The sequence below is a fragment of the Lolium rigidum genome, chromosome 2 (assembly GCF_022539505.1).
Source record: "Lolium rigidum isolate FL_2022 chromosome 2, APGP_CSIRO_Lrig_0.1, whole genome shotgun sequence".
Classification (NCBI taxonomy): domain Eukaryota; kingdom Viridiplantae; phylum Streptophyta; class Magnoliopsida; order Poales; family Poaceae; genus Lolium; species Lolium rigidum.
The window spans coordinates 229,349,430-229,377,130 of NC_061509.1; the positions used below are offsets into that span (position 1 = coordinate 229,349,430).

Sequence of the window (27,701 nt, forward strand, 5' to 3'; positions counted from 1 at the left end):
CGTTATGGTGACGACCGTGGTGACCGTGGTGATCATGGAGACAGGGGCAACAAAAATGCAAACTATGCTTCTTATGGCGTTGATACAAACTGGTACTATGACACTGGCGCCACTGATCATATCACTGGAGAATTGAATAAACTATCCACTCATGAACTTAACACGCCAATGGTAAGTAGTCAACCATAGGTCGATATCGGGATTTTCATCCCCAATTCGAGCTTCAATCCACCGCCGTTAGCAAGGACATAGGCGCCTCGACATAACTTTACCAGTTATCTTGTGCATACTCGATGTAGAAGATGCTTGTACAATCATCAGTTGTCCAGCTAACGGCTCCTCGCTAACTGGATGTGGCCGGTGGAGAAACTGGAAGTTGATGATGCTCATACCGCCACTCCTTCGATCAACAACAACAGACTTGGTGCCATTGTAATATACATCGTGTGTAGCACCTACCGAGACCGGGAATAACTACAAACAAGTCGATTATAGAAGCACAAGCAATCACAACAATGGCATCAATTGTTGACTAGTTTCGGTTATCTAGCCTATCCCCATGAGCATGACTACACATGCTCCTTCCATGTACCAAATTGACATAGTACAATCGACAAAGCTAACTGAGGCCGTCAAACACATCTAGACCACCGCACGAATGCCGTTCCAACCACCCAAGCCATAGGTGACGAATTGTCCTCTCCTAATCTTGTGTCTAGCCTAACAACTTTATCTAATTCGTTTTGGCTGCCCCATAGTTTCTTTATATATTAGGCTGGGCATATCGTACACATGTCCGACACAGTGTAACTCGGTTCTTACATAGCGATTGTATTCATAATTAGGTAATCAATACTTCGATCAGAATCCCTATTGGAGGAAGGCACAAAAATATCACTAGTACATGAGATTTGCTAATCCGATATCAATACAGTGTCAATCAAACCGGGGGCACACGGACCAAGGCATGCATGTACAAGTCGTTCTTCCGCCCGACGGTAATGCCCATCTTTTCTGTCATGTCCACCTCTTCAACCTTAGCCCCACCTGGGAGCTCCCAGTCAAAATGGTAGAGAAGTGTAGCAAGCACAATTTCCATGTTGGCTTCCGCAAATATCATTCCAGGGCATATTCTTCGTCCCGATCCAAAAGGAGTGTACTCAAAGTTCGTGCCTTTAAAGTCTACGATGCCAGACTCAAATCTTTCTGGCTTAAAGTCCTCAGGGTCTTCCCAGTGCTTAGGGTCTCTGCTGATTGCCCACGCGTTGATCAACACTGTGGTGCCCTTGGGTATGTCGTACCCTAGAATTTTGCAAGGCTCTGTTGCTTCTCGAGGGAGAAGCAACGGGCCGGCTGGATGCAACCTCATTGTCTCCTTGATGATGAGTCTCAAGTATTTGAGATTGGCCAAGTCATCCTCGGTCACCTTAGGTTTTCCTTGCAGATTGTGGCGTACTTCAGCTTGTGCTTTCTGCATCACATTTGGGCACCTCACGATCTCTGACATAGCCCATTGGAGCGTGGTCGCGGATGTCTCGCTCCCAGCATTAAAGAGATCCTGCGGTATGCCGATTTACACTTAGGAACTGCTAATTGTTTTGGGAAGTAAAGGATTTGTCACCCTTAGTGCTAAATCCTATAATGATAGGGAACAATACATATAGGTACTCATGGATTTAATCATTCAAAATAATCCGAAAGAAAAAAAAAATGAACAGACTTGTGTCTTGCTAACTACTCCCTTGTTTCAAATACTTGATGCTACTTGATCAATGTTGGCCATATTTTTTTGTTTGATAAATTTAGATATAATTTCAACATTTACAACAGAAATTGTAAATACTAATCCATCACGAAACGTGCTTCCAAAAGTTCGAACTAGTTTTGTTTAATATGCAGAGTATATCTTGGGATGTCTATGGTCAGAGTATAACATTGTAAAGAAGGAGAAGTATTCTCAAACAGAGGAGAAGAGGCAAAAGAAGCTCGGGAATCACCTCTTTCCTCAATTCTCAGATTGTGGTACTCTGTGTGTATTTCTTAGAATCAATTCTGGACAATCTGGGTATTATGGAGGGCCGTTTGTTTCAGATTCTAATTTCACAATAGCTAGAATCCAAGAATCAAGAATTTAAGCCCAAATAAACGGGTACTTACAAGTATAACTGCTTTGATAACTCCCATAGTAAGAGGCACCTCGAGGCCACCCTCCTTTTGTATCCTCAACAGCACGTCCACCAGGTCCTCTCCATCTGCAGCGGCGCCGTCCCTCCCCTCCTCGTGCTGCTTAATGGCGTACTCCATGAGGTCGAAGGTCTTGCGGTGGGTCTCCTCGGCCAGCCTGGCCGTGCCGCTGATGAAGCTCGCGAGCCGCGACGACGGGAACAGGTCAGTGAGGTTGAACCCGGAGACGAGCTTGACGGTCTGCTCGAGCATCTGAAGGAACTCCTCCGTCTTGTCAAACCTGTCCCCGATCAAGGCCCGCTTCGTGGAGTCGGTGATCAGCGCGGTGATCCGCTCGCTGACGTTGATGGCCTCGTTGGAAGACGCCGATTCCGCGACGGCGGCCACGAGGCGGCCCACCTCCTCCTCCCGGATGCGGCGGAAGGACTGCACGCGGCGCGCGCTGAGCAGCTCCAGGATGCAGATCCTGCGGAGCTGCCGCCACATCGGGCCGTAGGGGGCGAAGATGATGCCCACCCCGTCGGCGGCCATGATCTTGACGGTGGCGCTCCACGGCCGCGTGGCTAGAACGGCGTCGTGCGTCCGCATGATCTCGCGGGCGGCCTCCGGGGACGTGGCCACCACCACGGGCACCTCACCGAGCTGGAGGTACATGAGCGGCGCGTCCAGCCGGCGCGCCAAGTCGGCCAGGACGTGGTGCACCAGCGGGCTGCCGGCGAGGTGGTGCAGGCTACCGATGACCGGAAGCCGCCACGGGCCGGGCGGCAGACGCAGGCCGTCGCCGTGGCCACGATTCCTAAAAAACGCGAGGAGCAGGGGAGGGAGGAGGAGAGCCAAGAAGAGGCAGAGGTAGCTCGCCGGCTGCTCCATGGCCTGATGAGCGTGACGCAAGATAGTGGAGGCGATGATCAGTGCATCGTGACTGTATCTCTAATGCCAAGCCATGTCTTGTACAGTATGTAAAGGGGTTACTGCACGAGCTGACGCCTCACGCGTGTGGGATCAAATCGAATCTTGTTGTCGGAAATACATATATATCCTGGATGATGACGTTCATGACTTGATGCAACGAAAATTCTTCGCCGGCTGTAGATGAGATGAGAAGCAACAAAGAAGAAGGGGCGTTGAATAAAGAATCACCCACGTGCGGGAAACATGATTCAGAAGTTCCGGAGCAGGTACGTACACAGTGAAAGGTCAGAGCTTGTCCACCGCTTCTTCTCAAAGCAGCATTTCCCTCCGTTTTGTAAATAAAGCTATAATAACAACTGATGATCTGATAAAAGATGGTAAGAAAATCCTTCTACACAACAGATGAAAGATAAAAAGAGAAAAGAATCAAAATTTGTCACCAGAGACATCGGAATCAGACCATGAAAAATCAGAGCTCCACGGCTATGCCCCAAGAGGGTAGCATCGCACCAGCCGCCATCGTCAAGACCGCGACGGTCAAGGGTTTTCCCCCGGAGCCCTAACGCGGAGAGGACATCGGTGCCCCAAAGAGAATTACGACATTTGCATGCATCACCACCATTGGTGCCGAAGGGCTAAGCTTTCGCCCGAAAAACCTTGGCACCACTCCCGAGATCTCGGACCGTTCATAACGTGGTATGGGAGGAGCCCTCGCCGAAGCCGCAAGTAGGGCGCTAGGCCTAACAGGTCGACTAGCCCCATCGGTACCATCCACCTACATTACCATGTCGCCCCCTACGTACCCACACCATCGCCGAGTGGTCCAACTCCTGGATCCCGCTCCACCAAGAAGCACCGCACTCCACCATGAGAGCCCAAACGAACGCCATAGCATGGCCCGCATGACCCAAATCGGGCCATGGGGGCTCAGCCTAGCTGCGCAGCGCCCCTGCGACCTTGCCCCCAAGAGTTGCCACCCGCCATTGATGACTCCCACTACTGCGGCCAGGGCGCCTAAAGCTACCATCACCGCCACTGGGATGAACTCCACTGTCACCAGGGCACCGTGCCACCGCCAAACCACCCCGTATCCTGACGTGCAACCCGGTAAGGAGATGCCACCGCAATCGGGACCACACAGGCTTTGCCCGGCGGCTCCCACCAATGGTGGATACGGTGGAGGAGGGAGATAGCGAGGGGGTGCTGTGGGGGCTAAGGTTTCAGCATCATCAGATGAAGAGAGGCGAGGACATGCAGGCGAATCCTGCAAGTTGATCTGGGCAAGTCTCGCTCCGTTCCTTGAAACTTCCGATTAAGCCAGCAACGTATTGTACTTCTCACAACATCAGCTCTTAAGATGGATGGAGCTGGTGACCTCATTATTCGGTGACCTCACTATTCATATGTACCACTTCCAAGCTCCAGCAAATAGTTTGATGGTCACATGTTCTATTTCCATATTAGAAAATAAAAAATTCCAAGGGTGTCAAATTACGGTTAATGAGGAGGGCAGCGACAATATGACCGTTGGGTGACCGTCTGGCGAACCGGGGGGCGATCTCACCACCCAATCACCGGCAGCGGCGCCGATGGCAGGTGAGGCTGTCTGTTCACCGGAGAGGTTCAGCGGGAGCCGCTTCTAGGTGCTGCAGATTGACGATGATGAAGACGATGGACTAGAAGATGGGGAAGTGGACGGAGATGGAGATGGAGGTACGTCTGTAGGGGGCGGAGATAGATCGGCTAGCTATCTGTGTCGCACACCTTCGCCGGTGAGGGACGTGGATCTCGTTGAGGGTTCGTAGTTGACCCGACGTCATCTGAAAAGGATTAAGCGACGAGATGGGCAGCGCATGGCGGCTAGAGCAGTGCTGTTCTTCTCCTCCTATGAAGGTATGAATTCATCTCCTCCTATGCCGTTGGGCAATCAAAGAAAATCGCCTATTCGCAAGACTTTACCGGTGCTTGAGCCAACGTTTTTGCTGATGACAACATGGAAGGGTGGACGGTTGTTCGTTGGCGACGTTGGTCGCCGGCGTCCGATGCCAACGTCCGAGATCCGAGGAAGAAGGAGGTTTCAAAATTCCGTGCTGTGGGCCAAGTTGGGTTGCGGGCTTGCGCTAACACCATATCACGTCCTTCTGGCCCAACTCGGATGTGACAGAGAGGGTCGTGTGCCGATCGATCGGAAGGAGATCGGGGTCCCAGGCTAGTCAAGGTCGGAGACGCTATCGCTGGATACGCGTTCCATAATTTCTTAGGTTTAGTCTGGAGAAAGTGCGAAGCTGCGGCTCCTGTCGTTCGGCGGCGCCGTATCGAGGTCTCGATGAACGGTGATGGCGGCCCGGGGGCTTCAATCCAGGGCGTGGTGGCTTCAACCCTGGACGAGGTGGCTATGGCGGCGGCCGTGGCGGCTATGGCAATGCCCGTGGCGCGTTCGTTCAGCGGGGAAGCCACAGTCAAGGTCCTGGCCGTGGCAATGCTTGGTACGGAGCTGGCCGGGGACATCAAGGTAATGGCTATGTCGGTTTTGGAGGGGGCGAAATTTCGTTCATCGTGAATCCAACGGTTCGGCGGGCACATATGCTGGTCATTAGAATGGAAATTGGGGCAATTCTAATGTTGGTTTTGAGAGAGGAGGTACTTTCAATAGCAACAACAATCGATATGGAGGGACAGAACCAACGGCTCCAACAATAACCAACATCCTTTTTTCTGCACAAGCATCATTGTCCATATGAGTTAAATTTAGTGATGCATCAAAATACACTGATTAGAAACATAGTGGGCAAAACCGGATTTCGTTTGGTTTTGTGCGAAAGTAGCTGCCCTCTTGTGTTGGCACTGGCACACAGGATAACATGACCAGAAGATAACTCCCAACTTCACGCTAAACAAGTGTACCCTTGTTCAATGTTTCATTGACAAATATAAACACTTTTGGTTGTCACAATTGAAATTTGGGATTTCTATTTTCGTGTCCCTGACTCCTTAGTTGTGCTCAGTTTTCCCCAGCCCCTTAGTTTTTCCTCAGTTTTCCCCAAAACCTTGTCTGAAACCCGCAGAAGGAGCTCGGACGGAAGGAATCCCGTTTAGTTGACGTTGGTTGGTGCTGGCAAGTGGGGCCGCTGTTGGTGCTTCGCAGTGGACACGTCTTCACTTATCCAGATCATCGTGGGACCCACAACTTGTCCACGTTAAGTGCGCCGGACCCATAACTTACCCAGGTGACCGTTGCAAAATGGGAGCCCGAGCCAGCCCCGCGCCCGTGCCCGTGCCATTGCTTCCCCTTTCTTTCCCCGCGTTCCATTGTTCTTCTTCTCCGCCAGCGGCAGCCCTTCTCCGGCAGGCGGGTGATGTCTAGTTTCTCTTCGACCTCCCGTTCTTCATGGTCGCAGTATGGACCCGTGCCTTTGACAAGATGCCCTGACTGCCAACGCCAGAGCCTCTGAAGCGGTCGATCTGTAAGACGGACGAGAATGGCAACCGTGGACGTGAGTTCCTTGCATGCGAGAGCTTGCCATATAGAGATGGGGATAAGGTTAGATCTCGCTCCAATTTCTCTGTTTTCTCTCGATTTTCTTGCTATTCCCTCGAATTTGGGATTTAGGGTTTCCGTTGTTGTTTTCAGATCCTGAAGAAATGCAGGCATTTCGAGTGGATCGATGTGTACGTTCAGAGGCTTCAATTGCAGAAATCAATTGGCGCTATTGGGGAGCGCAATTTGGGAGGGGGGGACTTGCTGTAGAGAATGCGGCGGAGAGAGGAGCCGTTCCGATTATGCCTAATGCTCCCAATATAGGACTGGTGGAAGTGAAGGGAGAACTGAAGAAAATGAACAAGCAGTTAAGGCAGCTGATCGAGTTGAAGAAGCAAGCTAATCTGATGGTTGGTTGTTTTTTCTGTTGTATAATTGCGATCGGATTCTTATCATTGCTCACCAGGCGCTAGAAGTTGTTACAAGGGATACCTTGTTACAAATTCATTATTCAGTTACATGTACTTGTACTCCCTCTGGTTCAAAATAATTGTCCAAAAATAGATGCATCTAGACATGTTTTAGTGTCTAGATACATCCATTTTTAGGCAATTATTTTGAACCGGAGGGAGTAGTTGTTTTCATAGTTAGCGTGTGCATTCACCGAAATTACCAACTATATTGGAATGCTTTATGTATGTGATGCGTGTAATTGACACGTCCGTTGGGAACCCCAAGAGGAAGGTGTGATGCGCACAACGGCAAGTTTCCCTCAGTAAGAAACCAAGGTTTAATCGAACCAGTAGGAGTCAAGAAGCACGTTGAAGGTTGATGGCGGCGGGATGTAGTGCGGCGCAACACCGGAGATTCCGGCGCCAACGTGGAACCTGCACAACACAACCAAAGTACTTTGCCCCAACGAAACAGTGAGGTTGTCAATCTCACCGGCTTGCTGTAACAAAGGGTTAACCGTATTGTGTGGAAGATGATTGTTTGCAGAGAAAACAGTAAAACACGTATTGCAGCAGATTTGTATTTCAGTATTAAAGAATGGACCGGGGTCCACAGTTCACTAGAGGTGTCTCTCCCATAAGATAAAAGCATGTTGGGTGAACAAATTACAGTCGGGCAATTGACAAATAGAGAGGGCATAACAATGCACATACATGGCATGATAAGTATAGTGAGATTTAATTGGGCATTACGACAAAGTACATAGACCGCCATCCAACTGCATCTATGCTTAAAAAGTCCACCTTCAGGTTATCGTCCGAACCCCTTCCAGTATTAAGTTGCAAAGCAACAGACAATTGCATTAAGTATGGTGCGTAATGTAATCAACAACTACATCCTCGGACATAGCGCCAATGTTTTATCCCTAGTGGCAACAGCACAACACAACCTTAGAACTTTCTGTCACTGTCTCAGGTGTCAATGCAGGCATGAACCCACTATCGAGCATAAATACTCCCTCTTGGAGTTAAAAGCAAAAACTTGGCCAGAGCCTCTACTAGTAACGGAGAGCATGCAAGATCATAAACAACACATATGTAATAACTTGATAATTAACATAACATGGTATTCTCTATCCATCGGATCCCGACAAACACAACATAGAGTATTACGGATAGATGATCTTGATCATGTTAGGCAGCTCACAAGATCCAACAATGAAGCACAATGAGGAGAAGACAACCATCTAGCTACTGCTATGGACCCATAGTCCAGGGGTGAACTACTCACTCATCACTCCGGAGGCGACCATGGCGGTGTAGAGTCCTCCGGGAGATGAATCCCCTCTCCGGCAGGGTGCCGGAGGAGATCTCCGGAATCCCCCGAGATGGGATCGGCGGCGGCGGCGTCTCGGTAAGGTTTTCCGTATCGTGGTTTTTCGCATCGGGGTTTCGCGACGGAGGCTTTAAGTAGGCGGAAGGGCGAGTCGGGGGGCCGACGAGGGGCCCACACCACGGGCGGCGCGGCCCCCTTGGCCGCGCCGCCTTGTGGTTTGGCCACCTCGTGGCCCCACTTCGTATGCTCTTCGGTCTTCTCGGAAGGTTCGTGGCGAAATAGGCCCCGGGTCTTCGTTTCGTCCAATTCCGAGAATATTTCGTTACTAGGATTTCTGAAACCAAAAACAGCAGAAAACAGGAACCGGCACTTCGGCATCTTGTTAATAGGTTAGTTCCGGAAAATGCACGAATATGACATAAAGTGTGCATAAAACATGTAGGTATCATCAATAATATGGCATAGAACATAAGAAATTATCGATACGTCGGAGACGTATCAGCATCCCCAAGCTTAGTTCTCGCTCGTCCCGAGCAGGTAAAACGATAACAAAGATAATTTCTGAAGTGATATGCCATCATAACCTTGATCATACTATTTGTAAACATATGTAGTGAATGCAGCGATCAAAACAATGGTAATGACATGAGTAAACAAGTGAATCATAAAGCAAAGACTTTTCATGAATAGTACTTCAAGACAAGTATTAATAAGTCTTGCATAAGAGTTAACTCATAAAGCAATAAATCAAAGTAAATATATTGAAGCAACACGAAGGAAGATTAAGTTTCAGCGGTTGCTTTCAACTTGTAACATGTATATCTCATGGATAATTGTCAACATAGAGTAATATAACAAGTGCAATATGCAAGTATGTAGGAATCAATGCACAGTTCACACAAGTGTTTGCTTCTTGAGGTGGAGAGAGATAAGTGAACTGACTCAACATAAAAGTAAAAGAATGGTCCTTCAAAGAGGAAAGCATCGATTGCTATATTTGTGCTAGAGCTTTTATTTTGAAAACATGAAACAATTTTGTTAACGGTAGTAATAAAGCATATGAGTTATGAAAATTATATCTTACAAGTTGCAAGCCTCATGCATAGTATACTAATAGTGCCCGCACCTTGTCCTAATTAGCTTGAACTACCGGATCTTTGCAATGCACATGTTTTAACCAAGTGTCGCTATGGGGTACCTCCATGCTGCCTGTACAAAGGTCTAAGGAGAAAGCTCGCATTTTGGATTTCTCGCTTTTGATTATTCTCAACTTAGACATCCATACCGGGACAACATGGACAACAGATAATGGACTCCTCTTTAATGCATAAGCATGTGACAACAATTATTATTCTCATATGAGATTGAGGATATATGTCCAAAACTGAAACTTCCACCATGAATCATGGCTTTAGTTAGCGGCCCAATGTTCTTCTCTAACAATATGCATGCTCCAACCATTACGGTGGTATATCTCTCTTACTTCAGACAAGACGGACTTGCATAGCAACTCACATGATATTCAACAAAGAATGGTTGATGGCGTCCCCAGAAACATGGTTATCGCACAACAAGCAACTTAATAAGAGATAAAGTGCATAAGTACATATCAAATACCACAATAGTTTTTAAGCTATTTGTCCCATGAGCTATATATTGCAAAGGTGAATGATGGAATTTTAAAGGTAGCACTCAAGCAATTTACTTTGGAATGGCGGATAAATACCATGTAGTAGGTAGATATGGTGGACACAAATGGCATAGTGGTATGCTCAAGTATTTGGGATGCATGAGAAGTATTCCCTCTCGATACAAGGTTTAGGCTAGAAAGGTTATTTGAAACAAACACAAGGATGAACGGTACAGCAAAACTCACATAAAAGACATATGGTAAACATTATAAGACTCCATACCGTCTTCCTTGTTGTTCAAAACTCAATACTAGATATTATCTAGACTCTAGAGAAACCAAATATGCAAACCAAATTAGCAAGCTCTAAGTATTTCTTCATTAATGGGTGCAAAGCATATGATGCAAGAGCTTAAACATGAGCACAACAATTGCCAAGTATCAAATTATCCAAGACATTTTAGAGTTACTACATGTAGCATTTTCCAATTCCAACCATATACCAATTTAACGAAGAAGAAACTTCGCCATGAATACTATGAGTAGAGCCTAAGGACATATTTGTCCATATGCTACAGCGGAGCGTGTCTCTCTCCCATAAAGTGAATGCTAGGATCCATTTTATTCAAACATAACAAAAACAAAAACAAACCGACGCTCCAAGCAAAGTACATAAGATGTGACGGAATAAAAATATAGTTTCAGGGGAGGAACCTGATAATGTTGTCGATGAAGAAGGGGATGCCTTGGGCATCCCCAAGCTTAGACGCTTGAGTCTTCTTATAATATGCAGGGGTGAACCACCGGGGCATCCCCAAGCTTAGAGCTTTCACTCTCCTTGATCATATTGCATCATACTCCTCTCTTGATCCTTGAAAACTTCCTCCACACCAAACTCGAAACAACTCATTAGAAGGTTAGTGCATAATAAAAATTCACATGTTCAGAGGTGACACAATCATTCTTAACACTTCTGGACATTGCATAAAGCTACTGGACATTAATGTATCAAAGAAATTCATCCAACATAGCAAAAGAGGCAATGCGAAATAAAAGACAGAATCTGTCAAAACAGAACAGTCCGTAAAGATGGATTTTATTAGGCCACCAGACTTGCTCAAACGAAAATGCTCAAATTGAATGAAAGTTGCGTACATATCTGAGGATCATTCTCGTAAATTGGCTTAATTTTCTGAGCTACCTACAGGGAGATAGACCCAGATTCGTGACAGCAAAGAAATCTGGAACTGAGCAGTAATCCAAATCTAGTACTTACTTTTCTATCAAAGATTTTACTTGGCACAACAAAACTCAAAACTAAGATAAGGAGAGGTTGCTACAGTAGTAAACAACTTCCAAGACACAAATATAAAACAAAAATACTGGAGTAAAAACATGGGTTGTCTCCCATAAGCGCTTTTCTTTAACGCCTTTCAGCTAGGCGCGAAAGTGTATCTCAAGTATTATCAAAGGGTGGTACATCTACAGCGGGGTTTGGAGTTTTCTCAACCATGCATAGTATATTGGATACATAAGTTTCAGCGTCTCCCTTCTCATTAGTCTTGGGCTTGCTACTCTCATCGAACAAATTTTCAGGAACAAGCCAAGCATAGTTATTTTCTAGTGCATCATTCATAGCTAGGAGTTTACATGGTATTGGTGCTTTGATCTCCCCACCATCATTAGTATTTTTAGTGTACCTTATTCTATCCATATCCATTTTTTCAAGGAGACTAACAAAATTAGTATGAGAACCAAGCATATTAAACTTAGCAAAGACCTTTCTAGCCTCTCTTGCTAGACCACCAAATTCTCTAAGAAGGGTTTCTAAGACAAAATCTTTCTTTTCCCCTTCTTCCATATCACCGAGTGTAAGAAACATGTGTTGGATTACAGGATTGAGATTAACAAATTTAGTTTCCAACATGCGAACTAAAGCAGCGGCAGCAATTTCATAAGTGGGAGCAAGTTCTACCAAGTGTCTATCTTCAAAATCTTCGATGGTACCGACATGAGTGAAAAATTCTTCTATATTGTTTCTCCCAATTATAGACCCGCGTCCTACCGGTATGTCTTTTGTGGTAAAATTAAAAGGAAACATGTTGCAATAAGTAAAGTAAATGCAAGTAACTAATTTTTTTGTGTTTTTGATATAGCAAACAAGACAGTAAATAAAGTAAAACTAGCAACTAATTTTTTTTGTGTTTTGATATAAGTGCAGCAAACAAAGTAGTAAATAAAATAAAGCAAGACAAAAACAAAGTAAAGAGATTGAGAAGTGGAGACTCCCTTTGCAGCGTGTCTTGATCTCCCCGGCAACGGCGCCAGAAATTTATGCTGGCGTGTAGTTGACGTGGGAGTTAGAAATCTTTGTGGTGTAGCTTTTCTTCAGTTCCCCGGCAACGGCGCCAGAAAATATGCTTGATGCGTGTAATTGACACGTCCGTTGGGAACCCCAAGAGGAAGGTGTGATGCGCACAGCGGCAAGTTTCCCTCAGTAAGAAACCAAGGTTTAATCGAACCAGTAGGAGTCAAGAAGCACGTTGAAGGTTGATGGCGGCGGGATGTAGTGCGGCGCGCCAACGTGGAACCTGCACAACACAACCAAAGTACTTTTCCCCAACGAAACAGTGAGGTTGTCAATCTCACCGGCTTGCTGTAACAAAGGGTTAACCGTATTGTGTGGAAGATGATTGTTTGCAGAGAAAACAGTAAAACAAGTATTGCAGCAGATTTGTATTTCAAGTATTAAAGAATGGACCGGGGTCCACAGTTCACTAGAGGTGTCTCTCCCATAAGATAAAAGCATGTTGGGTGAACAAATTACAGTCGGGCAATTGACAAATAGAGAGGGCATAACAATGCACATACATGGCATGATAAGTATAGTGAGATTTAATTGGGCATTACGACAAAGTACATAGACCGCCATCCAACCGCATCTATGCCTAAAAAGTCCACCTTCAGAGTTATCGTCCGAACCCCTTCCAGTATTAAGTTGCAAAGCAACAGACAATTGCATTAAGTATGGTGTGTAATGTAATCAACAACTACATCCTCGGACATAGCGCCAATGTTTTATCCCTAGTGGCAACAGCACAACACAACCTTAGAACTTTCTGTCATCGTCCAGGTGTCAATGCAGGCATGAACCCACTATCGAGCATAAATACTCCCTCTTGGAGTTAAAAGCAAAAACTTGGCTAGAGCCTCTACTAGTAACGGAGATCATGCAAGATCATAAACAACACATATGTAATAACTTGATAATTAACATAACATGGTATTCTCTATCCATAGGATCCCGACAAACACAACATAGAGTATTACAGATAGATGATCTTGATCATGTTAGGCAGCTCACAAGATCCAACAATGAAGCACAATGAGGAGAAGACAACCATCTAGCTACCGCTATGGACCCATAGTCCAGGGGTGAACTACTCACTCATCACTCCGGAGGCGACCATGGCGGTGTAGAGTCCTCCGGGAGATGAATCCCCTCTCCGGCAGGGTGCCGGAGGAGATCTCCGAATCCCCCGAGATGGGATCGGCGGCGGCGGCGTCTCGCAAGGTTTTCCGTATCGTGGTTTTTCGCATCAGGGGTTTCGCGACAGAGGCTTTAAGTAGGCGGAAGGGCAGAGTCGGGGGGCTGACGAGGGGCCCACACCACAGGGGGGCGCGGGCCCCCCCTTGGCCGCGCCGCCATGTGGTTTGGCCACCTCGTGGCCCCACTTCGTATGCTCTTCGGTCTTCTGGAAGGTTCGTGGCGAAATAGGCCCCTGGGTCTTCGTTTCGTCCAATTCCGAGAATATTTCGTTACTAGGATTTCTGAAACCGAAAACAGCAACTGGCACTTCGGCATCTTGTTAATAGGTTAGTTCTAGAAAATGCACGAATATGACATAAAGTGTGCATAAAACATGTAGGTATCATCAATAATATGGCATAGAACATAAGAAATTATCGATACGTCGGAGACGTATCAGTATGCCTCATGTTAATACAAGGGATTCTTATCATTGCTCACCGAACTATATTAGTGTGTGCCGTTTCAAATTACCGAAACTATATGCCAAAACTATATCCCCTAAAAGAAAAAGGAAAGCGAAAGATAGTTGATAATTGTTAGAGGGGTGACAATAATGCATTCACCGAAATCCGCAAATATGTATGCCTCATGTTTATACCGAAATTATACCACTTTTGGGCCGTTTCAAATTACCGAAACAATATGCCAAAACTATATCCCCTAAAAGAAAAAGGAAAGCGAAAGATAGTTGATAATTGTTAGAGGGGTGACAATAATGCATTCACCAAAATCCGCAAATATGTATGCCTCATGTTTATACCGAAATTATACCACTTTTGGGCAGTTTCAAATTACCGAAACTATATGCCAAAACTATATCCCCTAAAAGAAAAAGGAAAGCGAAAGATAGTTGATAATTGTTAGAGGGGTGAAAATAATGCATTCACCGAAATCCGCAAATATGTATGCCTCATGTTTATACCAAAATTATACCACTTTTGGGCCATTTCAAATTACTAAAACTATATGCCAAAACTATATCCCCTAAAAGAAAAAGGAAAGCGAAAGATAGTTGATAATTGTTAGAGGGGTGACAATAATGCATCCACCGACAGAGAGAGAGAGGGGTGGCCACGAAGAGAGAGAGAGGGGTGGCCACGAAGAGACGGGGAGGGGTATACCGCCCGTTAGATCGGTTGATCAACGGTTCGTGGAGTCGATCCGTGTGACAACGGCTCAACCAATCAGGATAAGTTTGGGCTTCGAGAGCATTTGTGACAGAACTTGAGGGCAAAACTGAGTAGTACTAACAATCCAAGGGCACATAAATAGTAAATAGACTAAGGGATTCAAACAAAAAGAATTACAAAATGAAAAATGCGTGTTTTGTACAATATAATTCATATTGGGCTACATCAAATTATTTGCAATTCAAATATACATGAGTGTGACAATTATGGCATCATTTAGACAAACTATGTTTTTGGGGAAGATGTTTTGCAAAGAGGTTTGAGTGGAAAACCATGCATCTTCATAGCTACACTAGTGATTCTGAGAAGTGGCAATTTGTGGTAAAACTTGATTTATATATGTTTGTTAAGGTTTTCTTGGTGGCAGGTAGACTCCATGAGTAGGTGCCACTATGTTTTTATTTTTTTGAATTTTTTTGCGCATGAAATGCCTCAATTAGATATGTTAATCTTATTTGTTGACTCTCTGTTGACTAGCTACTTGAGGGTAAAACTGAGTATATTGCACTTGCCGGCCTAAGTACTCGAGGGGAAAACCGAGTACAGATAAAATTTCTGTATAAGGCCCGAGGTTATAACTGAGTACACCAAACGTCCCAGGGTTAGACTCGTGTCGCGGTGCACGCTGCAGCCGTGTATAGCGGACGCGTGTTGCGGTACACGCCACCTTCGTCTTTATAGAGCCCTTTTCCTCTCCCTCGACGCACGTTCTCACTGCAACTGCCTCTCCTGTCCCATCATCTTCTCCACAACCGAAGAAAAAACCCCGAAGAAAACCGCCGGCGATGGAGAAGAATGAGATGCCCATTGTCGGCGCATCGACCGCTGCCCCCGTCCAGGCCCCTATCGCTGCTTCCGACGTAGCAGCCGGCGCATCAGCCGCCGGCGCATCGGCCGCTACCCCCGTCCAGGCCCCTATCGCTGCTTCCAACGTAGCAGCCGGCGCATCAGCCGCCGGCGCATCGGCCGCCGCCACCGTCCAGGCCCCCGTCGCTTGGGACCCGTACGAACCAGTGCCGTAAGACGCGCCGGAGAACCCCTACGACACCAGCATCGTCGACGACGAGCCGGAGGTAACCCTTTGCTCCCTTGTACTTATCCCATTTCAATCCTTTTGTGTTAGATCTAGCGTTATTAGGGTTCGTTTGTTCCTAGTTCAATCCATTTGTGTTAGATCTAGCGTTATTAGGGTGCGTATGTTCCTAGTTCAATCCTTTTGTGTTAGATCTTGCGTTATTAGTGCTTGTGATTTGCTTTTGTTTAAGATTTGTGCCGATGATGATGAATATTTGGGCACAAATTGATTCAGGGTTTGGTCAGTAAACAATTGGTGTGTACAAATTTGTTGTGGATGATCTTTGGTTTGCTGACTCAAATCCTGGATATAAGTGTGTCCAATGTAACTGAGGCTACCTCTTTTTTCGAGCCCATATTATCATGCATGATCTTTGTTCACTCTCTGTTCCATCATCGTTGCAATTGACTCCGTGTTTTTTGCACGATCTTTGGTGCTACGTGACAGGTGCAGAGCAGCGACGTCGACAGCGACGACGAGTCCTTCCACACCAAGACTCGTCACGTCCTCAGGAGGCTGCAGTCCGGCCATTACGATGGCCCCTTTGCTCGAGGCATTTACAAGTGCCCCTTCTGCAACAGGAAGCTCCGCGCCACCGACTTCCGGCCATTACGATGGCCCCATTTGCTCGAGCCATGCTGAATCCATTGGCAGATGCGGCGCTAGAGTTGAAACGACGGTGAACGTGCATGCGTTCATGGCCAAACACAAAGCACTTGGAATTCACCTCCGCAACCTCCAAGCGAGTGACAGGCGCAACCTAGAGGCGTTGAACATGCCTACTGCACTCTCTGTATGTGACTGTTCTATCTGTAGAGCAGCTTAAATTCATGTAAAATGTAGCTTATGTTGTAGGGTTCTATCGGTACTACTGTTGGATCTGTCGTGAATATATCTATGCTATGTTGGCTGCTGTATGCAGCTTATCCTATATTTTTTTCTGGATTTGTGCCCTAGATTTCCTACCTGATTGGGTAAAAACGAAGGCATAAAGAAATGAATGTCGTTAAAAAACAGAAGGAGAAGCTGCTCTAGATTTGCTACCAATTTGGGCTATCAAATATGAATGAGATCGAGCGAGAGAGAGGAAAAAGGTACATTGAAAACTGCTAATCTAGGCGAAAGAGACAGAAACCACTCGTGCCCACGTCCCGGACCCACACGGCTCCACACGCTACGGCTCCACACGCTACGGCCCCACACGCTACAGCCACACAAACATGGTCTCGTCCTGTCCCACACGGTTCTTTCCTACCAGCCGCACACGACGCGACCCCACAAGCGACACGACCCCACTCGTCAGCACGGAACGGCCAACTTAATGGATCCCTTCCGTCCGAGCTCCTTCTGCGAATTTCAGACAAGGTCTTGGGGAAAACTGAGGAAAAACTAAGGAGCTGGGGAAAACTGAGCACAACTAAGGACCCGAGGGCACGAAAATAGAAATCCCTTGAAATTTAGGTGATTTAACTTGTCGCAGCGTAACAAATAAGTGGTTCAAAATATAATTTACTCAGTCTGTCAAGACCTCTTCTCAACAAATAGAAAAGTGTGAGCTCTTTTTTACACGGAAGGCTCGAAGTGAGCCTGACTTTGAATTAATGAAGCCATCAACCGGCTAGGAGTTACACCAAGAGCTACAACACACGCGTCAAGCGTACAACCCAAATCACAACAAAAGACAACACAGAAAAGCAAGCCGAATCGCCATTTGATCCCTGAAGAGGGAGTCTTGTCATCTGTTGCACCAGAGCGATCGCGACCGTGTCCACGTCAACAAACCTCCACCGCACCAAGACTGCAACTCAAGTGGGGAACTCAACGATGGGCCGGCCACCTAACAGGGCTTGAGGAACCAAAGGAGGGAGGGTCTTGCGGCGAAGCCTCGAAGAAGGTGAATGGGGCAAGAAAGCCTCATCGTCGTCGGCAGAGAAGGATTTGCAAAGTTTTCACCCAGACCCGAGAACCACCACACATGGAGCTCGGGCTAGGTCCAGACCAAACACACAACATCCCCTGGCGTTGGGATAGGCACACCCGCAAGAGCTACGACCATACGCCGACCTAGCAAAGCCCCCAAGGCGCTAGGAAGGAAATCAACTACCGCAGCAAACCGTGTAAAAGCTGCCAGGTCGACGTTGCAAGAGGGCTGCAACACCAGTGAGAGGTCACACGGTGCTCCACAAGACACTACCAGAGAAGCTTAGACGAAGCGAGGCCTCCAAGATGAGCAAATTGAAGCGGAGGGATGGAGTCCATCATTTCGAACAAGAGGACCATCATCGGGACGCCTTCAACAATGACGTAGAGCGCGGCCCGCATCTGACGCTATCGTCGGCATAGGCTAGAGCCATGCGCTGCTTTCGCCGAGGTCCAAACCTAGATAGAAATTGCGGACGCCGTCGTGAGGACGTAGAGCGAACAAGGCGGAGATCACTACCGCGCGCCTCCAACCTAAGTCGCACTATGAGCTAGCCCCAACTCGACTCATCCGCAGGAAATACGTGCTGGCTGGCAGAGTTTTGACTAGACCTAGAACTAGACGTCCAAGACCCTAGATTGGCGGCACCACGATGTCCACCATCCCAGCGCGCGCACACACCTGCACAAGCACGACCAAATTGGTCGGAGGGAGAACAGACCGCAGCCGCTAGAGTAGTTGATGTACTGAGCCGGCCCAAGGACCTCGTCTCAGATAGCTAGCAAGGACGTCGCCCCAGCGACTCCAGAATGTCGGGACGTGACCCAACGACGCCCCACCGCTGGAAGCTCAACCGAGCTCCGACAAGCCCGAGCGGGTAGATCACCAAAACCAGTGTTGCCGGTCCAGTCCGAGCACGACGGATGGTAGCAGAGGAGGTCCCTATGTGCAGCGCACCAATAGAAAACAACCCAAATTGGCCAGGCCCGCCAGACCCAGATCTAGGCCCGTGGGCCCAGATCGGTCACCGCCACCAGGGACACAACAGTGTCGGCTGACGGAGGGGCTGGGCACCACCGCCGCTACCACTCGCCTCGCCACCAGCCACGACAGGATCCGCACTAGACTGGGCCGCAGCCGGCGCCCTCCATCGCCGCCTGGTCGAGCCCACCCCGTCGAGCCTCCCAAGCGCATGGGAGAGAAGGAACCGCCGCCGCCAGCACTGCCCGGGCTTTGCCCGGCGGCGGCGGGGGCAGGAGGGAGGAGGGAGAGGGTGGGGAGGACGGGGGCGCCCCGGTCTCCCACGGGGGAGGCGACGGGGGCGGGTTTTCCTCGGAGGTCGATCGAAGCAGAGAAGGAGGGGGAAAAGTGGCGGTGGCTCTAGATGAGCTCTAAAGAGGCGCAGTCAGCTTCAGACTCCACTGCATGCCCCATAGAGCATCCCATTGGGCATTGGGTGCTAATTTCATATAAACATTTACCTTATATCTTCTACACGACTTTTTTGGGGTCTATTTTCCATTTCTTCAAAATAGTTTATTAAATTTATTATTTGTATTGAAATATTATTTTCATGGTAGTGGCGGTTCCCTCATCATATTAGTGTTGCTTTCGAATATTTTAGTTTCTATTGTTCTACTTAACATAATTGTGTTTACCACTCTAATTATGTTCCTACAATTTTTTATTTGTTTATTATTATTTGTTGTTCATAATTTATATTTTGTTTCGCGGTTGTATACACTTTGTCATCTAATAAATATATATGGTCTCTCCACTTTTTGTTCGTGTGAGTGACGCTTTATGGGTAGTGATTGTTTTATGTGCAAGAGTTTTTTTTTTACTTTCTTACCAATGAACAAATTGGATCTGATACAAAATTTAGGGTTTGCATCACTAGTATAATTTCTTACAACAGTGAAGAAATATTATAAAGAGAGTGAACAAATATTTTGAGCTCGAAACTACAGTGTAGAAATTAAAAAATAATGACGCCATACGGAAGAACCGGCGGGCGCATGCGGCCTCTAAGTTAGAGCTCGACGCATACGCTACATTTAAGCTCACGTTTCAACACATCAACAACTAATCTGGTTTATAGCTACTCCCTTCATCTACGAATACTTTAGATTTTGTTCTAAGTTAAACTTCATAAAGTTTAACTAATTTTATATAAAAATATATTAATTTTTATAAATGAAACTACAATCCAATATACTAGCCTTGTTAAGATTTAGAGAGACCACAAAGAAAAGAACAACTCCGTTCAGGTTGGGTCCGTTGGTATCGGGATAATTTGTGCCTAGGAAACCACAACACCTAAGATGGAATACCATATGTGATGAGTTTGGGCGGCGAACCGCTCTTTTCATAACCGGTGGCAGTGACAGTAATTTTTATAAAAAAAGAGTATTATGTGATTTGGTACGTGGCAATTTGGACGTATTATGTGATTTTGTGGGAGGATAAATCGGTCCAAAAAATATGTATAGCAAGAAACGTTATTTTCTTTGTTGTTAGGTATAGATTTAGTGATGCAATACACTGAATAGAAACTAAGTGGGCAAAACGCTTGGTTTTGTGCGAAGTAGCCCTGGTGTGTTGGCACTTGGCACATGGGAGAACATGACCAGAAGAGAACTTCCAACTTCACGCTAAAAATGTCTACGGCTGTTCAATGTTTCACTGATAAATATAAAACGCTTATGCAGTCACAATTGAATTTAGGTGATTCAACTTGTGGCAGCGTAACAAATAAGTTTTTTAAAATATATTTTACCCAAGTCTGTCAAAGACCTCTTCTCGACAAATAGAAAAGTAATCGATGAGCTCTAAAGAGGCGCACTCAGCTTTGGACTCCACTGCATGCCCCATATAGCATCCATTGAACATTGGGTGCTAATTTCCTTCAAACATTTACCTTTTCTCTTCTTTACGAATTTTTGGGTCTGGTTTCCACTGTTTTTTATCAAATAGTTTACATAATATTTATTTTAAATTTATTATTTGTGTCGAATTGTTTTTATGGTAGTGGTGGTTCCTTCATCATGTTAATGTTGCTTTTGAATATTTTAGTTTCTATTGTGCTAGTTAAGATAATTGTGTTTACCACTCTAATTATGTTCCTACTATTTTTTATTAGTTTATCATTATATTTTTCATAATTTATGTTTTGTTTGTCGGTTGCATAAACTTTGTCATCTAATATATATGGTCTCTCCACTTTTTGTTCGTGTGAGTCAACCTTTATGCGGTAGTGCTTGTTTTCTGTGCAAGAGTTTTTTTTTACTTTCTTATAAATTAAGAAATTGGGTCTGATACAAAATTTAGGGTTTCCATCACTAATAGAACAGAAGTGGAGAGATGCTATAAAGAGGGTGAACAAATATTTTGAGCTTGAAACCGGTGTAGAAATATAAAAATAATGATGCCATTACGGAGAACCGGCAGGCGCATGCAGCCTGTAAGCTCGAGCTAGATGCATACGCCACATTTAAGCTCTAACTAACATGGTTTATAGATACTCTCTCTCTTCAAAAGTAAGTGTACTTTTAGGTTTTGTTCTAAGTCAAACTTTATTAAGTTTGGACAACTATATAAAAAATGGTAGTCCTCTTTATGACATGAGATTGCTATACTATGAAACTACATTCCAATATATATACATCTACTTAAATAAATTTGGCGCTCTAAATATACCTTTGTGAACAAGATGGAAGACACTTGATCTGATTCTGCCAGAAGCAGGTCTGCTACAGCTGATGAATCAAATAAATTTATCCCGGGCAAGAGATATTCCACGCTGGAAATGGTCTAAAGATGGCAAATTCTCCGTTAAATCTATTTACAAACACATGTGCAAAAATGGTACCGGCAGATCTTTTCGCCACATGTGTAAGAGCATAATACTTTTGAAATTTAAGATTTGGCTCTGGTTAATTTGGCACAGTGTCATTGCCACCAAAGACAAAGCGCAATTGGGCAGGAGATCCTCTTTTCCAATTCTGTAGAGAACAGGAGTCCATCAGCCATTTGTTCTTTGGTTGTGTGGCTGCTATGTTTGTCTGGAGCGTTGTTTCTACTGGCATAAACTCTCCCACTTGCCCTGGCAGTTTCTCCCAATCTTTCTGGTGGTTCCCAAAGTTGTTCCTGCAAGCCGCACCACCCAGATAGATGGTTTGGCAACAATCTTCTGGGTTATTTGAAAATTAAGAAACAGAGCTTGCTTTGAAAATAAATTGATTAACTCTCCTTTTGAGCTAATTAGTTATGCGGTTTTGTTTATGAACTATTGGGCAGGACTCCATGGCGAGAAGGATGCCGCTGATATTCGGGCTGGAGCTTACAGCCTTATGTATTTGGCCACGACAGGAAATGGATCTTCTTCCTCTAGAAATGCTGATCATACCGGCCCGCTTCGTTTGGAGGACAAGAAACCTGGAGACGATGGTGCTGAAAATGTCGCTTGATGATGCTGCGACTAAAACGCCCTCCCCAGCAAGATGTAGTTAAGGGTGGTTCGGGTGTGTTTGAGCTCCTGCTGATAGTTTTTGCTTAGGCGTTTTGCTGGCCTCGTCCTGACATTTGCTATTTCCGTTTTATGCTTTTAGAAACTGTCAGTTTGATCCTGATCTGTAATATAACATCTCAAAATGCTAGCAGTAGGCGGCGTCCCGCCCCCCTCTCTCTCTTTAGGCATTTGGGAATACTGCTGTGTTTTTGTTATCCTTTGATAATGAAAAATTGACCCCCTGATGGGTCGCTTGAAAAAAAAAAGTTCCCTAAACATGAAAGGGTCACTTCTTAACTAATTTCCTTTCAAGAAAAACTAAATATAATATATTTTGAACTGTAGATGTTTATGAAGATTATGCATTCACCATGTTTCTTTTGCTTATACAAGTGTTCTGGAAAACTGCAGGATCTTGGAGTGCATCATTTGGGAGACGAGCTCGTTATTTCAAACTTCAAAAAAATTAAATTTGAAGTTACAAAAAATTTCAACAAAAATACCATAGCATACTGTATAATTTATTTTTCTCTGGAAAAATAACAAAAATCTAGATCTTGAACAGTGTCACTTTTTTTCTTCCAAATTTTTTCCAATTTGTCTTTTTATGAGCCTACAATACAAGGTATTTCACATTAAAAAAATCACGCTCATAGTGTATATAGTTGACTACATCCAGATATTTTCTTTTGAGATTATTTGAAACTTTGAAATTGAATTCTCAATTTTCCAAAAAAAGAGAGCTAGTAGCACTTTCCGCATGATCGTGTCCATAACTGAGTTATCATAATGGCTCAGATGCACCTGTGCCCTCTATTTCGGTTATAGCGGGCAACTCTATACCATCCTCCAAGAACTTCATCGCATCCACCATGTAAGGACGGTCTTTCCCATTTTGATGAGAGCACATGAGGCCCAAGGAAATTACTCGCTCCATCTCTGTCCTGTCAAAGACACCACATAATCTACCGTCAGCGGCATCTTCCATCACCTCGGGTTCTGCAGCTCTTCGCCTGTATAACTCCCGGACTTGTTCTCTAGACTTGTCTGTGCATGCAATCTCTAGTAGGACGATTCCAAAGCTGTAGACGTCGTATTTACGGTTGAATTTGAGTCTCCCATGTTTCATGCGCTCTGGGTCCATGTATCTAACTGTCCCTACAGCTGTTGTAACCAGTGTTGTATTGGTTTTGCTAGCGATAATCCTCGATAGCCCGAAGTCAGCTAGCTTGGCGTTGAAATCATAATCAAGTAGTACATTGCCTGGCTTAATATCTCTATGTAAGATGGTTTTATTGCATTCGTGGTGCAGATAACGAAGTGCAGATCCTATGTCCTTAACTATTTTATACCTGTAAAATAAATTAAGGACTAAAGTGAAATCTTGAGACATATATAGCACGTGTCTCATATTTTTACCCTTGGCAACAAATTGTTCAGGATGTAGTATGTACAATACCTTTTTTCCCATGGTAGAATTCGCTCTTGGCTGTGTAGGTGGTCCTCGAGGGTGCCGTTAGGCACCAATTCATAGACAAGAAAGAGTTTAACCCTTTGTTGCCTGTACCAACACATAAAATCGACCAAGTTCCATCCGTTTCTGCTGCAGCACCAGCCTTTCAGCTCGACTAGATTCACGTGTCTCGTTGCACTAATTGTCTTGAGTTCAGCCATGAAATCCCGGAGTACTTCTGTAGTCTTCTTTATTTCCTTCACAGCCACCTCTTGATTGCCGTTTTCATCAGTGTAGCTCCCCTTATATACTATGCCGAAGTTACCCGTTCCAAGTGTGTTGTCCTTAGAGAATCTTCCTGTTGCGCTGACCAAATCGCCGTACTCAAATCTCCTAAGGCCAAAAATTCCCCTCGCAAAGGAATCACGTGTGCGCCTCCACTTAAACCATGCTAGAATGAACCAAACCAGGAGCGATACAATTACCAGGACACCGATAGAACCAACGGTTCCAACAATAACCAACATCTTTTTTTCTGCACAAACATCATTGTCCATATGAGTTAAATTTAGTGATGCATCAAAATACACTGATTAGAAACAGAGTGGGCAAAACCGGATTTCGTTTGGTTTTGTGCGAAAGTAGCTGCCCTGGTGTGTTGGCACTTGGAACACGGGAGAACATGACCAGAAGACAACTCCCAAGTTCACGCCAAAAAAGTGTACTGTTGTTCAATGTTTCATTGACAAATATAAAACGCTTTTGGCTGTCACAATTGAAATTTAGGTGATTCAACTTGTCGCAGCGTAACAAATAAGTTGTTCAAAATATAATTTAAAAATTTACCTTTTCTCTTCGACACGACTTTTTTGGGGTTTACTTTCTATTGTTTTGTCAAAATAGTTTATAAAATATTTATTTAAAATTTATTATTTGTGCTGAAATATTATTTTTATGGTAGTGGCGATTCCCTCATCATGTTAGTGTTGCTTTCGAATATTTTAGTTTCTATTATGCTAGTTAACATAATTGTGCTTACCACTGTAATTATGTTCCTGCTATTTTTATTTGTTTATTATTACATTTGTTGTTGATAATTTATATTTTGTTTCTCGGTTGCATACACTTTGTCATCTAATATATATGGTCACTCTGATTTTTGTTCGTGTGAGTGAAGTTTTATGGGGTAGTGATTTTTGTGTGTGCAAGAATCTCTTTTACTTTTCTATCAATTAACAAATTGGATATGACTCGAAATTTAGGGTTTCTATTACAAATAGAATTACTGGCCGCAGTGAACAAATGTTATAAAGAGAGCGAACGAATATTTTGAGCTTGAAAGTACGGTGTAGAAATATTAAAAAATGATAAAAAAAATAATGACAAGGGGAGCATGCGGTCCTGTAAGCGCGAGTGGACACATACGCCACGTTTAAGCTGTGTCGTTTCAACACGAGAGAATTCAACATCTGTAATCTGTTTTATAGATACTCCCTCCATCCACAAGTAATTAAGTATACTTTTAGGTTAATTTTGTTCTAAGTCAAACTTGTTGAATGTAGATGGGCTGCAGTCCAGTAAGGCAGCCCATGTAGTCTACAATTCCTGAAATCTCAAGGCCCATCACGTTGGCAGCTTGGGACATCCTTGGGGGACAAAGTTTAGTCCCACGTTGTTAGTTGCGAGAGAGTTGGAGTGGTATATAAGGGTTGTTGTTCTACTCCTTCCAAGTGAGTGAGAATAGAAGGAGCCCTCGCGCACCCCTCCTCCTCCGCCCGCCCCGCCTCGGCACGGCACGTCACGTCACGTCACGCACGCCGCGTTTCGTGACTCGAGTTCGAGTTCGAGACACACTCAAGGAAGCCTAAATTTTTGCTTGGTGCACCAACTGAGTTGGGTACGTGTCGACCTGCATGTGCATGCTCGCCGCGTGTCCCTGGCTTCCTACGCGTGGCAACGCGGTCGGGTCGGCTATCCTCCCAGGCTATACAAGGAGACAGATCAGATCTGGAGAATACAGCTCTCAGAACTCTCTAGTCCGTCTGTCTCACGAAGTTCCTTTTGCTGCCCTACTCTCTAGTCTTCCCCATCCCGGCGACTGCGTGCACAGCCGTCCGGGAGAGCAGGTCTCTGAAACCCCGTCCGTTGAGATCCTGCACCGGGAGACGGGCAATAAGGTTTTTGGGGAGCGTCTCGGCGCGACTGCTCGCTGCTGTTCATGCTCCTCTTCGCCGGATTCGACTGCTTCATCGACGACTCCGACTACACCATGGGCGACATCAACAACTCCCATGGTGGTGCTACTGTTGCTGCTGGTGCGATCTTCCCGGTCGTGATGTACGTGTTTTTCCTCTCCTACCTTGCACTCCTACTTGTTCCATGTTCAGATCTGATGCATGTGCTTAGTCTGATGTGAGTGGTTAAGTATGCTTGTGCATCTGTAATGTTGCTTTCGGTAATTAAACTCACACAGAAATTGCCTAATAATCCAACGAAACTTTATTAAATTTGGACAACTTTTTTTAAAAATTGTAGTCATCCTTATGACATGAAATTGCTATAGTACTATGAAACTACATTTCAATATATATAGATCTACTCAAATTAATTTGGCGCTGTAAATATACCTTTGTGAGCAAGTGTTGAGTTGAAGGACCAGGAGATAATCCGATGGAGCTCGACCCGGTCGCCGGTGGCCGCAGAAAACCCAACCGCCACTTCCGATGGGAGCAAGTCCGTGACGGGATCGGGTAGCTGCGTACTGACTTGCACAGGGTCAAGAGAAGGATTGCCATCAAAGTGTAGAGAGGCCAGCAGCATGCGAGTGGTGCCGTTGAAAGTGATGGCCGCCGTCATGGAGCCGTTGAGGCTGAAGTTGGGCAAGGTTGTGGTGTTAACGGACGCCTTGACAGTGTTGATGTCGATGCCAATGTGATTGGGTGAGGGGTCAAACAATCGGTTTCTGAAGGTGTCGAACTCGACGGCGACGATCCGGTCTGCGCCCTTGGCGTTTATCCCGTCGCCGGCATGGAGGCCGAGGTTGCCCCCGGCGGAGCTCGGCGGCAGCTTGGACGGGTAGCTGGAGAGGAAAAAAGCCATGCCGTCGCCGGTGCGGTTGCTGAGGGCCTTGATCTCGAAGCTGAACCGCGTGGAGAAGCTGGCCACCTCGCGGGCGGCGGTGTCGTAGAACGGCACCGGGTGGTTGTACGACATCCGGCCCGTGCAGTTCCTCATGGACTGGCCCGGTGAGTTGTTACAGGTGAGGTCGACCAGCCCGCCGTTGAGGCTCGTGCTGCCCTCGAACAGGAGGTCGCTTGAGCGGTAGGTGGAGCCGTTGGAGAAGTCGAAGTTGAAGGTTAAGGGTGAGGCAGCGGCTCCTGCTACAGCTTGGTGGTAGCAGAGGAGGAAGCAGGTGCAGCTGGCGTGAATGTGGAGGAGGAGGAGGAGCTTGCAACGCGCGGCCTTGACCATCAACATATTTTCTGAACTTTGGAACTTGGAAGTGTATGAATGAGCTAACCAGGTTATATAAACCATGAATACGACCTATTCGTTTCCAGATCATTTTTTTATACTCAAGTTATGGAAGAAAGACTAGACTACTCTGGACTTTGGTTTACCGGCAAGTTTCAAGGAACTCTCTAGACTCTGGTCATCTGATCCGATGAGACCGACCAAGTTTCAAGGAACTCTAGACTCTGGTCATCTGATCCGGCGAGACCAACCCTGTGTGACTGAGCATCGGTCTGGACGTCTGGTCACTGGTGGGAAACCGATGACTAGAATACATTGGTACTGCTACAGGACAGGGTAGTCTACAGCGCTGGAAAGATAACTCAAGTTGCAGGAAAATTTCCTGTAAAAGAACGCGCTTCTTCACGGATACGGACCGGTGTGGTGACTGTGGTCCGGTTGGCCGGCGTCGACGGCGAAGGCCAAACCTACTTCTTTAGATTCAATACATTCAT

At 45.7% G+C, this 27,701-nt stretch overlaps 2 protein-coding genes across 2 annotated transcripts; both read right to left on the reverse strand.

Annotated features, from left to right (window-relative positions):
- Window positions 1–792: 792 nt before the first annotated feature.
- On the reverse strand, window positions 793–3,162 carry LOC124688277 (desmethyl-deoxy-podophyllotoxin synthase-like). The gene is made up of 2 exons (XM_047221977.1): window positions 2,158–3,162; window positions 793–1,558 (listed from the first exon to the last, which is right to left on the reverse strand). Exons 1-2 carry the CDS (start codon window positions 3,052–3,054, stop codon window positions 941–943), a joined length of 1,515 nt encoding a protein of 504 aa, XP_047077933.1. The 5' UTR covers window positions 3,055–3,162; the 3' UTR covers window positions 793–940.
- A 19,902-nt stretch (window positions 3,163–23,064) lies between these two features.
- Window positions 23,065–27,204, reverse strand: LOC124690635 (L-type lectin-domain containing receptor kinase IX.2-like). The gene is made up of 3 exons (XM_047223995.1): window positions 26,361–27,204; window positions 23,740–24,268; window positions 23,065–23,632 (listed from the first exon to the last, which is right to left on the reverse strand). Exons 1-3 carry the CDS (start codon window positions 27,202–27,204, stop codon window positions 23,065–23,067), a joined length of 1,941 nt encoding a protein of 646 aa, XP_047079951.1.
- Window positions 27,205–27,701: the final 497 nt, after the last annotated feature.

Bases quoted from the DNA above. Each gene is read 5' to 3' on its own strand.
- LOC124690635 (XM_047223995.1), bottom strand. From the start codon at position 27,204: ATGGTCAAGGCCGCGCGTTGCAAGCTCCTCCTCCTCCTCCACATTCAC. The intron at 24,269-26,360 runs GTATATTTACAG...ATGTTTGTGCAG, and splicing joins CTCAACACTTGCTCACAAAG to AAAAAAAGATGTTGGTTATT. The intron at 23,633-23,739 runs GTATTGTACATA...TTTATTTTACAG, and splicing joins ATTCTACCATGGGAAAAAAG to GTATAAAATAGTTAAGGACA.
- LOC124688277 (XM_047221977.1), bottom strand. From the start codon at position 3,054: ATGGAGCAGCCGGCGAGCTACCTCTGCCTCTTCTTGGCTCTCCTCCTC. The intron at 1,559-2,157 runs GTAAGTACCCGT...GGCATACCGCAG, and splicing joins TTATCAAAGCAGTTATACTT to GATCTCTTTAATGCTGGGAG.